This window comes from Cyclopterus lumpus, chromosome 9 (genome assembly GCF_009769545.1).
Source record: "Cyclopterus lumpus isolate fCycLum1 chromosome 9, fCycLum1.pri, whole genome shotgun sequence".
Lineage (NCBI taxonomy): Eukaryota > Metazoa > Chordata > Actinopteri > Perciformes > Cyclopteridae > Cyclopterus > Cyclopterus lumpus.
In genome coordinates, this window is record NC_046974.1 from 21,636,524 (window position 1) to 21,653,864 (window position 17,341).

General features: G+C 43.1%; 1 protein-coding gene across 2 annotated transcripts in view; it reads left to right on the forward strand.

The window, feature by feature from the left end:
- LOC117736647 (ADP-ribosylation factor-like protein 15) overlaps nt 1-17,341 on the forward strand; it is a 94,039-nt gene that overhangs the window by 713 nt on the left and 75,985 nt on the right. The window contains exon 1 of one of the 2 annotated variants that reach the window (XM_034542115.1): nt 5,495-5,643. The exons of the other annotated variant lie outside the window; for it this stretch is intronic. Coding sequence (XP_034398006.1) covers nt 5,590-5,643 — 54 coding nt within the window. The 5' untranslated portion in view covers nt 5,495-5,589. Of the gene's footprint in view, nt 1-5,494; nt 5,644-17,341 lie in introns of those variants that run through there. 2 annotated transcript variants of the gene reach the window in all.

The window sequence follows — 17,341 nt, forward strand, 5'->3', positions numbered from 1 at the left end:
GTTTACACGGGAGGAAAAACACGTAAACTAGCCCACTAGCTAGCTGCGCGCTCACGAGTGCCGTGTAGCTGAATGACGTAACGTTTACGTAGCTGCGTGGCACGCGAGCTGCTGCTTTTGTGCACGAAACGCGCGAGGGTGTAAAGCCGCGCTGTTCTATTGGATGTGGCCACTTTGGGGGGCGGGGGGGTCAAGAGGTCACAGGAAGCGAGACAGACAATTTGACACATTAACTCCCCTCCTGCATATTTGAAATACCTGTGACCAAATTAATCAGTACAGTCCAGACCACTGTGCCAGCCTGGAGGGGCAGGGGGGGGGGGGCTTACCCACTTTGTAAGGGTGGGACGGGTGCTGCAAAAAAAGTGCAACAATGGAGAGGAAGCTGTAACTGAAGGCTTTCCCTGGGAATTTATGGAGCAACCAGTCCACATACATGTGTGGTCTCTCAAGGAGGAGTGGGGGGTGGACAGAGGGAGAGTGTGAAATGCAGTGGAACTCGCCCACCCAGTGTTATCAGCATGTTTATAAACGGGGCCTCCCAAGACATAGGACCTACAAATAACGTTTAACTCTTGAGTCTAGATTGCAAAGTCCGACCAGAAGAAGTTATGCTTTAGTTAATATCAACTGATTCTCACGTCCAGCCCCCACAAAGTGGCTCATTCACAGCTCACATGGGTTATTCTGTAATCTCAGTTACAAGCTCATGGAAAAGTTGTTGGTAACAAAAAGTAAACACGCAAGGCCTCGCTGTCCAAAGGGTTCACGCTTGTGACACGACATGATCACCTCCTCTTCTTCTTCTTCTTCTTCTTCTTCTTCTTCCTCTTCTTCTGCTTCTTCTTCTTCTTCTTCTTCTGCTTCTTCTTCTTCTTCTTCTTCTTCTTCTGGCAAAATGCAAAAAGCTACGACATTGCAGAGGGAGAAAAAAACAAAGCCTTTTCCAGCTTTACTCGATTTGAGGAGTAAATATTTCCTGTGACAAGCCCAGTGTTTCTGTGGAAAGCCCAGCTGTAACTCTGTGGACCGCTGAGGTCATGAGCGAAGGGCCTCCATTCCCCTGCTGTGCATCACTGGAGACCTGGCACACAACCCCCCCACCCTACCCAGCCCAAAACTATGTCCCTGTCTTCCCTATAAATCAATTGTCACTAAACCCTTGATAAGTGATGCCGGTTCATGCTTTTAGGTTCAAAGTGTGTTTTTGGATGAACAAACAATTATTGCACGCTGCTGGGTGATTACTGGTTTGAATTGGGACTGGCAGAGATCTGGTGCGTGGTGGAATTTATTTTCAACTGGATCACAGGACCAAACTCCTGCACGCTCAGCACAGTGTTAAAAAAAGACGACAGAAAACGGCAGCACAGACTGAGGAATTCGGTGCTAGCCGTTGCTACAACACGGCCATGTAACCAACGCTTAGACCCTCACTTACTGCGGTCCTCACCAGGCGGGACACTTTGGATGTGTTGTAAAGAGTTTATATGTGACCAAACTATTGGCTGTATTGTTAATTTAAAACCCCCACTCCCCCTGTTAACACACTGTTCAGCATGATCCTATTGACACCACGGTGATGAGATGGCATGCATGTGCTCAGCAATAGCTTTTATTTTCAATAGTCTTTTTTTCTTAAAGACGCTTAAAAATTCACATCAGGGGGTATTTACTGACACATTTAATATTGTCGTGCAAAACGTTAAACTCCTGAGCTTGTTTCAGACATCTAAACCCCCCAAAAAACCCATTCAGAAAAAAACCCCTCTTTTCACAGCCTTGTGGGCCACGTCTTCAATCTTACACAACATTCAGAGATTACCAGCTATTTATTTCCACTACACACAAGAGACTAAACCCCCCTCGGGGGGTGGGCTGACATCCAGGTCATTTGTGTAGCACCGGCCTCAAGGGGGACAGATCTGCAAAAACAAACTGTCAAAGTATTTATTACATCTGGTGTAATAAACCAGTATTTATGTGTGAAATTTATATTATGCCAGAGATTCAGTGACAGCTACTACCAGGCAACGACCTGAAACCATATGGTGATGATGGGCGTGTGACAGATGACAGGCCGGAGCCTCATTCGACAACAGGCCGGCCCACACCTCGACTCCTCCGCTGTGAACTCATGCAAGTGAATGAATAACATTCAATGTGGACTCAAAAACGCTTTTTTCCAAGTAAATGTATAACTTTATTTACTGCTGCTGACATTATGATAAGACTCCCCCACTAATTGAATTTTATCTGCAGTTCAACTTCCCCTTTGACTTGCGCATTATCAGTTGGCTGCATTTTTCTTTTTCTTTTTTGGTCGAGATGGTGAACTTAATATACTTTACATGTACTTTTTCCCCCCTCTTTTTAAAAAGTGAAAACATTTGGTACAGGAGATTTACCGCAGGCATCTGTGGTTATTCCGCTGCCATTGCTATTAATAGCTCTGTCAGGCCAAAAACAACCAAGTTGCTCTTCTAGTGTTTTTTACCCAAGCTAGCTGCCACCAGTTTGCTCTGTTTTTTTAAAACTTAAAAAACATGTGACCTGGTTCAGCTGATTGGAGGCTAAAGGCGTCATCGCTGTTGGATGTTTATACTGTTTAAAACTATTTTTAGGATCAAATCCGACGAGGTCACCACATTAATGATGTTTGTTACCAAACAGGCGTTGTTATACTGTCATCTACCCAGAACTCGTATCAGTATTATTATAAATAAATAAATAATGAATTGGTCAAATTCAGCCTCGAAACCTCGAATCTGCAGCTTTACTGTGACGAAGACAGGTTCCCGAACAGGAACGGGGAAGTGAATATCCTTAAAAAATGCTTAGTTTCATTGGAGAACCTTCATCTAGATCGCCTCTGAGGATTGCTATTGTTCTGCTGAGAGCATTATGGCTCTTGATGCCAGGAGCGTAAAGGAGTTAACAGGATGTTTGTGTTGCTCCACAAACATCCTCCAAAATTAGCAGCTTACAGTTTGCGTTTTTTTATTATTATTTGATAGCAGGCTGAACAGAGGGAGAAGGGGGGGGGGGGGGGGGGGAAGAGAGATAGAGATGTGGTTTTCGGTTTACCAAGTCACCACCGGGATCACACTTCCCCATGAAAATAAATAGCCTTTAGAAGCCCGTGTGTGTTTTTGGCGCCGTACACCGGAGCAGACCTCCTCGTCCAAGGGCACACAGCGGGGCCTCCACCGTAACACGGAGGGGAGAGCCAATGGGAGAGGCTTCTTATTTCTTTTTGGCAACATGTAAATACAGCTTGATAGCCGGTGTTACTTTTCCGCTCAGTTTTGACCCCGCCCCTCTCTGACCGCTGTCCACCCCACGCCAAGCTCTTTCCTCAGGCGCAAACGACAACAAAAAAACACCCCTATTGCCCAGATAAGAGCGCCGGCAGTCTCGCAAAAAAATGTCAACAATGTGTGTGCGCTTTCAAAAAAAAAAGAGAAAAAAATTGGCCAATCATTTCTATAATCCAGCAGTGAGAGCAGGTGTACTCGATCTGAACGTATGTGAATTGATTTAAACTTACCCCTTTTTTTATTTCAAGTGCATAGCCTCCAGGTGGGGGGGGGGGGAGGGGGTGGGAGGGTTGGGGGGGGGTATAGCTTTTGCGAGCTCAACGGCATTCCCGAAGGCCGCGTCCCTGGTGTTCCACCGGTCGGCAGCTCGTCTGAGGACATCATCATCAGTGCTCCCCCACTGGAGATGAGGGAATATTTCGGGGGGGTGGGTCCCTCCTGCTGTGATAGTGATCAAGCACAGGCGTGTGCCCTGAATTCTACGTTCGGCTAACATGTGAATCTGATGAACAAGTTTTCACATATATATATTTTTTGATATTGCGTTTCCTTCCTTTTACTTTCTCCTAGGCCCTAAACCACCCTTGTTGCTCTTCCTCAGTAAAACAAATACGAGGGACATTGGATAGGTGGAGGGCTCGGTTGTCTTTGGTTTGTTATTCTGCTCTTATTGTAGTTGAAGAGAGTTGTGGGATAGGTCCATAAAAGCCACATGCTGTTTTTTTGGTAATGGGAGCTTCATCTGTGAGTCGAGGCTTTCACAGGAAAGCTGCTGACCTGCAGTCACACTGAATACACTGTAAACTAGGCCCGTGTAGAGGCCTTTTATTCCGCTGCTAAGTTTATTTGAGGTGACAAAGAGCTTGATTTTTTTTAAAGCAGGGTTGGTAATCTCTTTTTCAAAAACATTTTAGATATTTTTGCAGAAATTCTCTTTTACATTGCGACATCAATCACTGAATCAAAAGCTCGGACCCCAATCACGGGAGGCGGACCCAGATGTACTGATTGGACAGACCGCCCGCCTGCATTTTTTTGCATATTCTGCCCACGCTCATTACTCGTCACCGTGCTCTTTAGCCAGCTGCTAGCTTCACAGCTTTTTACCTTTTTTTTATAATGATCATTTTGGGGGCGTGTTTTTTTTGGAGGGAGGTCCGAAGGGGCGTGTCCTCTGTGTTGCCGACTCTGCGCCTTTCTCGCTGGACTTAGCGACCTTTGGAGCTACTGTTGCTAGCTACTTTCATTGACAACGAGTTGGCACATCTGAGGGGTGTTTCTTTCCCTTGTTGGATACTCTTGTTTCTCAAGATTACCAACCCTAGCTTTAACCTTTCTGGTCCTGAAGCAAACAAGACATAAGATGGCACCTCAGTGCTGAGGCTTTAGAACCAGATGTTTTGGAGGTTTGTGTGGTTGACAGTAGGTCTTCTATAACCCAAAATAGTTTATTCTTTGGCAGTTGACTTTAGAGCACTCATGTTGCTTTCACACTTAATTTGCTATATCACACAAGGTGAGTACACACATGAATTAGTTTGCCCGCAGGCACACAGTAAACCGTTCTTTCTATGTTTGCAAAAACCACAATTTGAATTCTAGGCGACCCACCGTTGTGTTATACCTGCTGTATATGTCAGCATGGACATGGTGGGGGGGACATGACTCAGTCCACCCGTGAGCTCCTGCGGTCGATTCCCTTCTTTTTTCTTTTCTTTTCTTTTTACTTCAAGAAGCTCGCAACCACACTGTGTGTGTGTGTGTGTGTGTGTGTGTGTGTGTGTGTGTGTGAGATAGTGACTAATCCTATTTGTAGTCTCTTTCTGGATCCCTAGTTGTCACTGAGCCCATAATCTCTGCGTAGAGAAAGATCCCCACAAACTAATCTTGAGCTCGTGTTTGTCCGCTGATCCTCGGAGCAATAGTGGGTTATTTATTATGATTATTATGTTGTTATCTTTCCATGCGAGGACTTGCAATGACTAAACGCAAGAAGGCCTTCAATCACGCTCATCCGCGCATAACCACCATGTAAAGAAGAAGGAGAAAGAAACTGCTTGTGGATATTGGCTGCTGACAGCGAGACACAGAGAGAGAGAGACCGAGACAGAGAGAGGGGGGGGGGGGCTGGACTCGACTCATGTTGTCGACCTGACAATGTTGTACTCAGATCCTCCTTCCCTCCCTCCTTCCCTCCTTCCATCCATCCACTCCCTCCAGAGGCTCGGCGTGTTCGTTGCCGGGGGGATCACGCTCGTCGCCGAGCACAATGTCGGAGCACATGCAGCTCTCCCTCGCCCTGTGCAGGATCGGGCTTTACACGGTGAGAACACTGCACACGCACGCCGGCCGCCATCTGTTCTTCAGACAGCGGCGGGGTTCGTGGCGTGTTTTTGTGTGCGTGTGTGTGAGTGTGTGTGTGCGCGTGCGCGCGCGCTGGATGAAACTTGGTAGTTTCAATCTCTCCTCAGACTCGCAGACAAACAACAGTGGCTGCCGCTTGGGTCTCCGAATGGAGAGAATGAGAGAATGAGAGAGAGAGAGAGAGAGAGAGAGCGCGCTCCGTTTCTTACGGTGCGGAGACGCGATATCGAGGTGGAACAGGTGGACTGCATGGAAACGGCAACCCACGTCTTCGTTTGTATTGTCAGAGGAAACAACCGTTTTTACTGTAAGAGAGATTATCGTCTGTTTTTTTAGCCCTGTTTTTTAGCCCCCCCCCCCCCCCCCCCCCAGCTCCTAGCAACTGGCTTGATCATCAGTGGTTGTAGGTAGTTGGTCTAAAGTACAGTGCAGTTATGAATGAAGCCATGCATATCGTACCAGCTACGTTAAATGTACAGTTAACATTGATCCGCGTGTTTGTTCAAAGGAAAAGGGACGATTCACTTTATTGCAAATTGTTGCCTTTCTGTTTTACATTTTTTTATTTTGCACAGTGTGTTTTTAAAGTAATTGCACATTAACCACAGCCGATGACTCGCGTTGTGTATTGTCAGCTCCCCTGTTACTCCCTGACCAGCTGGTGAAGCTTCCTTGCTGAACATCAACAGGGAGGCTTATGTTCTAAATAAGACAGTGTGTGTGTGTGTGTGTGTGTGTGTGTGTGTGTGTGTGTGTGTGTGTGTGTGTGTGTGTGTGCGTTCGCACGCGTGTACATGCAGTGTTGTTCCTGACTCAAGGCCGTAGAAAGACGGCTCTCAAGATGTTGATGGTGCCGATAATAACACCCACTATTGTCCACTACTATTGTATTCCAGTAGAGGCTTAACGGGCTTAGTGGACATGTTGTACTAACGGGATAGTTGACGTCCCCTCGACAGGGCAATGTTGCTGTCCCAGCCACGGACAGTCCCGACTTTTTCAGTCCCAACACCGATGTTTTGGAGCATCGGCTGATACGAAGTACCGATCGGATACCAGCGTTTATTAGACGATTTTTGTAGGTGTAAGGCGTTGCTTTAAACAAAAACTTGACTGTCCGTAATACCAACAGACATTGCTATCGCCATGCTGCTGGCATGACAAAAGTAATAATATCGGAATATAAAAACAACACAAATCTTAGCTGTTGCCCTAAATAGCCTGGTGTCATGAATCATTTATGAACTTGTATTATGCTGTATTTTAACTACTTTTTAAGCTGTATTTCTTTCTTTTTTTTAATGACATCCAGGGTCCCAAGAACTAAAACATTGGTTTCAGCTCTGGGATGCCCCGATAATAACAACAAACCTACATGCATAACATAAAATCCCGAAGTTAAAAAAAAGATTTTCACTAATTTAAAACGTTGACATCAGTTCAGTCCATGCATTGCATTTAAGATCCACTCATCCCTCACCCCCCATGACCCCTTTTTTTGTTACTTTTCAGCCCTCGCTAAGATGTACTGTGCGGGTTGCTTAAGATTGAGGCTCAATACAAGTACGAGGCTGACAGAATCAAACATGTGTGACTCTGTGGGAGAGGAGTGGTGGGACCCCAGTGCTGTTTAAAAAAATTTTTAAAAAAAAACTCCATAGTGAAAAGAAATGGTCAGCATTTTAATGGTGCAATCTCGACAGTGGGAGTGATGCTGAATATTCTGAAAAACACTTCCCCCTGACGTCCACTGGCCTTCCCGCCAGACGCTCTGCAGTAGAAGCGCGTCGTCTCCGGCTCTCAATCGACTCTCGACTCTCCCGTGTTCCCAGCGACATGCGCTCCGTCGAGTCGCCCACACACACACACACACACACACTGTGCACCCTAAGAATAGCAGAAGCGACAGCATGTCGAGCTCTCGCCACAGTATCAGACACTGCTTTTCATCAGTCTGTATGAAGGCGATGGCAGCAATGCTCATCAAACGGGCGGAGGACGGTGCCAAGAACCTAGCAAATCCTAATTTCTTACATTTATCATTCACAACAAAATTTTGGAAAACCTTTAAGGGTTCAGAGTAATGTGTTGTGAATTGGCGATTATCAGAGGAACACTGTTTAAGCATTTCCATAAACGTTAAATGGCAATTTTGCGTTATGAATGATGAACGTTCGACTTTCACGCCTCATACAGTTTGCCTCCAATAACAAAAATCCATACCTTGTCGTGCTGTTTATCAATCAAGATTGTTTTTCAGTGTTAGTTGCCTATTTTGGAGAGTTGTCGTAGAGATGTCTGCCTCCTTCCTCTCTATAATGGACCTATACTGTATGTGTATGTGTATATGTATGTGTGTGTATATATATGTGTATGTGTGTATATATATACATATATATATATATATAATATATGTGTGTGTGTGTATATATATATATATATACACATATATATATACATACACACACACATATATATATATATATACACATATACACGCGTATATACACTTACATGTATGTACGTGTATCGCCTGAACCAGGCGACTCGTACATAAACAAGCTAGATTAAAGAGATTGATTTTGGAGTTACCCGGTGAGTCTCGCACCATACAGAGGCAGCAACACGGATGGTTATGGTTCACAAAACCTTTTATTCGCATATAACACTTAACAGCTGTATGGCGACCGACTGCGAACTCTCGCCTCCCGCTCCTTCTCCTCGCTTCTCAGTCTCTACTGCTTTTCATTGGGGAGACACACACACACACACACACACAGATTAACCCCATCTGAGGCTGATTAGACCTCGTCCTGGCACCGTTTCCTGAACCACACCCCCGCTCCATCCACTGCAGCTGAGCCTAACCACACGCCGCTGCCACACTGTCCCTTTTTAAACAAATATCCCCTTCGCTGATCGCCTTTTGTGTACACATCTAACTGTTAATGCAGCATAATTCGGACAATATGTTTTTTATTTATTTATTTAGATTCCAGTGCAAGACCCCAGACAGCAGGTGCCTCTGGGACATTGGTGTCGGGGCATATGTGCTGTGTGGGTACCATAGCTACTGCTCTTTGGACCCTGTCTATGCAGGGTGCTTTAGCCATGCAGGGTACTAAGTGATCGTATTAGGCACTCGGTTGTCACCTCATTATGTTATTTATGGAGTGGAAAATGGCTCTTCCAAGGATTGGCTGGCCCCGATGCCCCGGCCCCATCATTCAGCCTGGAGGCCGGCCCACACTAGTGAAACAACATTGATGCTGCAGCAGCACCTCCATGAAGGACTGGTTGAACGGAGAGGAACGAGTCGTCAGTTTTATTTATTTGTATTTTTCTTTGGGCAATGTGAGACCTGCTGTTGGTTTCTGTGATCAAGTTTTAACTCAGAAAGTTGGCCTACGTTCCATTTTTGCAGTAATTGAAAAATAAATAAATATTGAGGATATAGAGATATTCTTTGATGGTACATTCTAGTGGAGGTAGGGGCCGTTGTTGATCTGTAGGAATCAATAAATTATATCGTTTCATCATAATCTGTTCACATGTGCTCTCGTAAAAAAGGTTGTCTTGGTTAGAAACGTGCATAAATCCAGTTATTTGAAGATGTTTACAAATCAACATGAATATATATTAGAAAAGGAATTATGCGCTGTTTTAAAATATTTCTTAGCAGCTTATAACACATCCATAAAACTATTAATGACAAGATTGGTTTTAATCCATAGATTTACAATCTTTTATTTCCCTTTTTGAATACAAAGGAAAGGATAACATTTAGACTTTTTGATGGTTCACACTTCAGAGCCGTGGAAATATTTTTTTGGATGGTGGGCAAAATAAATAAATAAATTCAATTCAATTAGTATCGACGGCGAAAAAAAACAAACGTGATCAGGGATCTCTAAAAGTATACTAGTATAATACTAGTAAGTATTGTGCCGATTCGATCTGTGATCCGAACCGTGAGTCTGATGGCATACATTTCGCATTGTTATGAATTATTTGTACTTGTGTAATGGAAAAGGTTATGGGTTTATAGCTTATGATAACAGAACAATGAAGAACAGGCTATCTATTTTTTTTAAAAGTATTGTTGATTTTGTGCAGCTGCCACCACTTTGGTAAAGACTGCTTTCTGTTTGCCAAATGAAAACACAACGTTGGCTCAATATCTTTTTTGTTTCAGTCAATAATTTCATCAGCTCCCCTCTTGTCCAAGATATAATGTACAGCCGACCACCAGCGTCTCTGTGGTTTCTTCGCCTCTTGCTGAAGGTTGTATTTGACACCTGATTAGCTGAGAGATCCGTCGTCTCCGGGGCGTCTGTGTCGCTGCTGCAGAGGGCTTTCTTTTTCTCCTGCTGCTACACGCCTGATGAATGTTTGTGTCCCCGCTCATCAGCTGCAAGGAGCCTCGTCCTCCTCGCCGTTAGCGTTTCACCCGTATGGAGTTGGATTTTTTTGTCTTCAATAACGCCTAACAAGCTCAACATTACTGTTGAATAACAGAATGCTTTAAACATTAATGCCTTTTAATAACGGTAATAGACGGCTCTAATATCGCTCTTTTTCTCTTTTTGTAGCTGCAGCATAATAGCAGTCGGCTTTGCGTGTGTTTTCGTCCTCAGTGATTCATGTGGAAGCATCGCAACAAGGATGAGCCGTTACTCCACGTTTCCTATTCCGGTGATGTGTGACTCCATTCGGAGCATTTGTTTCTCAATCCCAACTTTGATCCGGAGCCTGACTTCTTCCATTTGTTCAGCCCAACTTGTAACTCAATAACAGGATAACTCTCACCGCCGTCGCTATGCCCGCTTGGCTTCCAATAGATAACTGCCAGACGTTGCCAAATGGCTTCAAAGTTCAAGAAGACCCCACGCTGAGTGCACAAATTGGGCACACACAAATGATTGACCGCGGTGCTCTTTGACTTGTGGCGTTAAATGTCTCATTTGAATAAGTTATGTATGCGAAATGTGCAAAACAAGGGCCCAATGTACTCTCTATTTAAAGGATTCAGGGGTATTTCCATAGCCGCTGCCAGCTTAGTGTGCACTTTGTCATTTTTCATTTTTCAGGAAGGGATGACGGCAAGCAGGTCAATATTATATATACAACGCATTGTACATTTGTGTACATTATATACATTTTTATATATATATATACACGTTTGACAAGTTGCTGCACTGCCTGACAGCCAATTCATTATCTCGTCCTAGATTTCTGATTGACGTGTTGATTGGGGGGATGGCACGTCATCTTGTCGTACGTCATGGATGTATGAAGAGAATTGGATGAAGATTTAGAGGCACTTCGGGGAGGAAACTTCCACTCTTTGGCCACTCAGTAACATTTCTGAATGGAAGTCTGGCGCTCTTCCTCGCTGATGTCCCCCGTCGCTTAGACAAAAGCAAAGACACTATTGCCTCACTTCCGCAGATTTTTTTTACGATACTTTTGGGCTATTTAAAAATGCAGGATGTTCCTTGTCGTGCTGGTCATGGTTCTCTCTGGCCAATCGGTGGCCTGCAGTGTTTCCAACGCCACCTTCTCGTATCGAGACCTCGATCATTGTGGTACCAGGTAGTATCTGCAACATTTGCTCATGGAAAACCCCAAAAAAGCTTTAAAAAAAAAAAAGCGACATCTTGCTTTATATACAGTACCAGTCAAACGTTTGGACTCACCCGACACAAAAGCCTGATCCACGACCGCCATGGGTATTCAACAAAAATTCAGCGAGGTCCAGTTAGAGAGAATTTTTTTCATGCAAAGGTCCGGAACATCACAATAATGGAAAATTGTGCACTCTATGATTTATTACCATATCTATTGAAGTAGCCGACAGTTGTATTAACGTCTGTATGTAGTCAACAACTGACTGATAAAAAAAAGTTCAATTGAATAACATCTAAACAATATTTATTATTACAGTTTTCAAATTAAATTGGATCAATTATAAATAATACATTTAAAGTAAAATAAAGGCTGGATTTAAAACGGAAAGCTTGTGAAAAATGTTACTCTTAAATTAAAGAAGTTAATTTTAGAAAAAATCATTTAACTGAATTGTACTGCAGCTTTAAATTCTGTTTATTCAGGCTCCAAGCGACGTCTATCAAAAGAACTGAGATATTATATTCTTGTCGTCTAAAAAGATAAATGGCTGCCTTCAAAAAATCTGGCCAGGGACAGCATCAAGAAAATTAGCCTCTGGGGCTAACTCTGGCTCACTTAAAGATTTACTGTTGATTGGTGTGCACTGTAAAATCCAAAAACAATTAAATACATGTGTGTGTGCAGGGACTTTATCTGTGGTTATTAAACCATTTGTTCCAGCTCATTTCTCCTCTGTTAACATCATTATTGGGCAGTTAATTCACGTGTTCTGAACATATTGGGCTCTTAGGTTTATTTGTCTGTGCCTTTTTCGGTACGTTTGTTCAAAAGATGTGTTGTTTTGTCTCGTGGTGGTGCTTCACATCGCTGCTTTTAATACCGCTGAACGTATGAGAATACTGCTTTTGAACTGGTTGTGGGAATAATAAACATAAGAGTCTGTACATCCTTGGTTAAGCTGACACGTTTCTCTTTTTGGAGCACCAAGTGAAATCACTTCTCTGTACTTTTTCCAACTATCGGGTTTCTCACCTGTTGCTCCCGTGTGTGTGTGAATATGGCACTCGGGTCGAGGGCGGGGCTTAACGGAATACACATATGTGATTGGCCGAGTAGGATCACGTGAGCTGATTTACAACGCGTGTAATTGGTCGGTGTGTTTCGTGGACCGCTGAACGAGAGACGTAAAGGCAAGAAAAGTGGAAATGGAAGCGATAGAAAAATTAATAATTCTCAATTATCTATCGGTTTTCGGTGTCCAGGGTCCAGAGACAACGGCATCTGTGTCCGGACCTGGACCGCGATCCGCCTGTTAGTGACCCCTGCACCTTGTTCCGCTCTCGGCCACTACAGATGGCTAATGCTGCGTTGACACCAAAAGCGTTGCGAATACGCTTTACTCGCATGAGTTTCCTCCCCCGACTATTTGTGGTTTATTCACTTCATTTGCGCCAGAGAGGGGGCGTGGCTTATCTCTAGCATCAACAAGTGCGAATTTAAAAAGGAATAAGTTCCTGTTTTTGTGTTAAGTGCACAAAAATGCATTTAAGAAGATGGAATATTAACAGGTGTGTTAATATTAACAGCTATTCTTAAAACCTCACAGTACAAATAGAGGGTTAGTTACTACTGTAACTCCCTCCTGGCAGGTCTACCTGCTAATGCCATTCGACCTCTACAGCTCATCCAGAATGCAGCTGCTCGACTGGTCTTCAACCTCCCGAAATTTACCCACACTACTCCGCTCCTCCGCGACCTTCACTGGTTACCGGTGGCCGCCCGCATCCGCTTCAAAACATTGGTACTTGCGTACCGTGCTGCGAACAGATCGGGTCCGGTCTACATCCAGGACATGGTCAAACCGTACACCCCACCTCGTTCACTTGGCTCGGCTTCTGCCAATCGGCTTGTAGCTTCGTCACTACGAGCTAAACACTCTACGAAGTCACAACTGTTTGCTGTGCTGGCTCCTCATTGGTGGAACGAGCTCCCCATTGACATCAGGACAGCAGAAAGTCTCTACATCTTCCGTCGCCAACTAAAAACAACTTTTTCGACTATACCTTGAATAGGGAAGGCAGCGCCGTAGTAGCACTTTAGCAGCACTTAAATGTCTCTTACTGATAGCACTTTGTAGTTTAACTTTCTTGAAGAAATTGTGCTTTCTTGATTCTTGTTGTTCTGAGTTGTACTCATCAGGTTTAATGCACTTATTGTAAGTCGCTTTGGATAAAAGCGTCAGCTAAATGACAAAGTAATGTAGTTTAGGGTTAGCAGAATTGGAATTGGATCAATAAATATCAAACAAATCACAGTGTAAATCTATTCAATCCCACCACTGAGTCGACTGCAGAGGGCCCAAAATATTTAGAGCCCAAATACACCGTTGAGTTTCAAGAATGAGCTTTGTTCCTTTTATGCAACTTCAAAAACGAAGGGTATTGTAACACTGTGGGGGATTTATTCAAGTAATTTTTCTTGTTTTGGGGCCAAAACTATTACGAATGTGTCTGAATTATACTCTTTTTGTCTCTAAAATAGTCTTAATTGAAGTAAAGAAAACACATCAACATATACCAGATGTGTCCACACTTTTGACTGGTACTCTATCTATATATCTATCTATCTATCTATCTATCTATGATATTATATATATTTTTGACTGGTACATATATATATATATATATATATATATATATATATATATATATATTCAAGGTAGAGACAAGCAGTCAGCAGTGGTGCAAGGCTCTTTGTGTACATTTGTAGTTTTACTACAGGGTGTCTCAAATTTGTGTTTAGTAGCTCTTCACTTTCAATGTTGGGATGAAAAATCAACTGTCCTTTTTAGAGGAAACACCTATCTTCTGAAACTGGGTTATTGTTAGACAAAAAAGAAGAAGAAAAAAAGAAGTCATCCTGTTTTCAGGAAGAAGTATTTTTAGCTCCCTTATCTTCAGATACTTTGGGCGTTGAGCGTCCACTCCTCTGGACTTTATCTCACTGATCACAACATAACATGAACCTAGCACTCCAAAGGCTCTATGTGAGGTTGTTGTGCTAGAATCACCAATATTGTCTGTTTACCCAGTACAGTAGAACTTCTGCTGCAATAGTTGTTTTCTTTTTCCTATTTCTTTGGAATTTCTCTGGAAATGCGTCCTTGAGCCTCAGGTTTAGACCTGCAGAATTCAACGCAATAAGGGCTGTTCTTTTAAGCTTGTAGGACCCGTGAATGACAAAGACGTATTGTTTCTCTGCGACGCCCTATTATGTCACAGAAAGGTTATTGCGCAGTAAATAAAGCCGTCTTTTTTCCCACGGCGTGCATGCATTTCCAACCCGCTTCCGTCCTTTTTGAAAGGCAGGATGGGAGCAGCCGCTGCCCTGTCCTGGGCCACGAATATCCCACACTTCAAAATAACCACTGGGCCTGGTGGGACAATGATTGGGCAGATCAGCGAGGGTCATCCTAAAAACCTGGCTGCCGGTCCCCACCGGTCTCAAGGACACTCTGGGACGCAATCTGACTCCTGGTTGTTTGTGGAAACAACAGAGAATGACTTCCCGTTGGAGACGTGTTGGCTGACAGAGCAGGGGCGTGTAAACCAGGAGCGTTGTGTCATGCTCAATCAAGTTGTAGTCCTTTTTAAAAATGTTTTTTTTTACTATGAATGATTGCTTTCAGAGGCGTCTCAGCAGTCACGAAAATAGTTCAAAACAAGCATGTGGTGGTAGAATTATAGATATGCTTCCTTTTGGTTTAAGGTGGCAAAGCTATGGCGAAAAATAGAAATCATATGTGAAAAAAATGTGATTGAATATGGCATATATATAATTTAATGCATTACTTTGAACTCCCAGAGCTAGCGGCGAGGAGAAGGGCTTTGTGGCAACCACAACACTGTGAAAATCTTCAATATTCAAATCAAATCTTGAATATATCTAGAAATAGATTTTTACAACATCTAAAATGCTCCAAGTAATCATTTCCGAGGGTGTTTTTCCACGTATTGAAGGAAGAAAAAAAAATCCATCTCCTCATTGAGAATCTGAATGTGAATGTTTTTAATTCCAAAAGTTGTAACGACTAGATACCGGACGTCTTCTGCTTCAATGACTGCGTCACGAACCAAACCGTCTTAAGCAGCGCACAGACTTTCCCCCATTCATTATATAAATGATAAACAATTATTCAAACGCAGTTTCAACACCAAACCAGTAGTAGTATCATTCATCTGTTCACACGTTCACTCCCTCACAATGCCCTTGAATCCGACGCCTCTGCCTGCAGGCCTTTTAATTGTGAGACGGCGCAAAGCGTCCCCTCTGTTACACAATAGTCTTTGTCCCCCACCTCATGACGAGGACCCGCCTTCACACTGAGCCCGGGGCCCGAAGCGCGTCTCGTGATATGCCTGTCCATAAGACATTGTACTACACGTTGTTCCTCGGAACAGTCCGAGCCAGAGGGCCCCTTTCACCACCAGTCATTGTTGGTCCCCAAAAGCACGTTTTTTTCTATATTTATAGTGTGACTACATCCATAAAAGCGGCAGTAGTTGGTCTTTTTTTTTTTCACTCTGTTCCTCTTAATGATAATTTTCTTAATAATTCTACTATTGAATCCAAGTTGTGTTCAAATATGGTGGACTAGTTCAGTCTAACTTTAGGTTGTTATTTGTTTAGTGTCTCCTAATGCCTCGTAATTATACTATTATACCATGTTGCACTACAGCTCCCTGCATTGGTTGATTTCACCATCATGCAGAATCCGTTAATCAATACTAAACAAGTGATGTTGTGATATGCGATATACTGAATATCGTCTGGTCCTGGAGTTTGGTTATCGTAATCTGAAAGGAGAGAATTATGTAATCAATTAGTTGACAAACAGATAATTAATAGATTAATTGGTTCCAGCTGAAGGCAAACAAATATCTCAATATTGTTCACCAAATAACTCTTATCAATATTGTAACACAATGAGCTTTTGATAAATAAAATAATCACCAGTAATGTGGACATAATGACTAAGTAGACTTTCATTGGAAAATAGTTGGCAACACTGGGCTGTGTTTTTAAACTTGGATAATTTAAAACAAATCGAGCGTGCTATCGTTTGTTTCCCAAGATTATTAACGCTTGCCTTTTTAAAACCAGAAACAAGTCGTATTCCATACAAATACATTATGATATTCAAAATCTAAGATGCTATCTAGTTTCATGATCTCGATACATTGCCCAGCCCCAGTTCCATTTCTCAATGAGGTAATTGAGCTTTTATTTGCCTTTTTTGATCGGCAAAATGGACAAAACGAGCAACTCAAAGACGTCACAGTGAATCGATAATGGACATAATTGTTAGCTGCGGTCCTAATTGTAACAATATTTAATGGAAACACAGATGGACGACCCCCGCGTTACGCCGCTGCATCTCGGTCGCTTTGGCAACATAACATGGAGGATGTTGGCTCTTCACTCTCGGTGCATTCTGTGGGATTATCGTACAGCATGTTGGCGTGGCATCAGATTGTATATTGCATATCTGTGAGCTTTGGTCAACGAATCACATTTCCCACAGTGGCTGGTTATTACATTTCTGCTCACACATTTCTCAGCCATGAAGACTCTGGTTGCCTCGTCGAAGTGAGAAGAATGCTCTCACTTTCTGTCTTCAAGGGAGCGGACGACATATTTCTGTGGGACTTGATTACAAGTTACTACGTTTTTATTTGGCGGTCAAAGGTCACTGTGACTGCAAAACACTCAAGAATTCACAGGCTAATTATGACAATTTCACACAAACCTCAGATGGGATGAGATTATGAAGAGATTACCCCCTTTGACCACAATTGGATGTAAATTGCAACATGATTGGTTGGTGGGGGCATACAACCACAAGGCAGTAATTCTAGAATCTAATAATTCACAGCCGTGTGGTTGTCAGAGCTTTTTAGTTTTTTTTTCTTCCAAATGCAGGTTTGATTAAACTTGGAATTGAAACCGACGGATTCAAGGTGAGA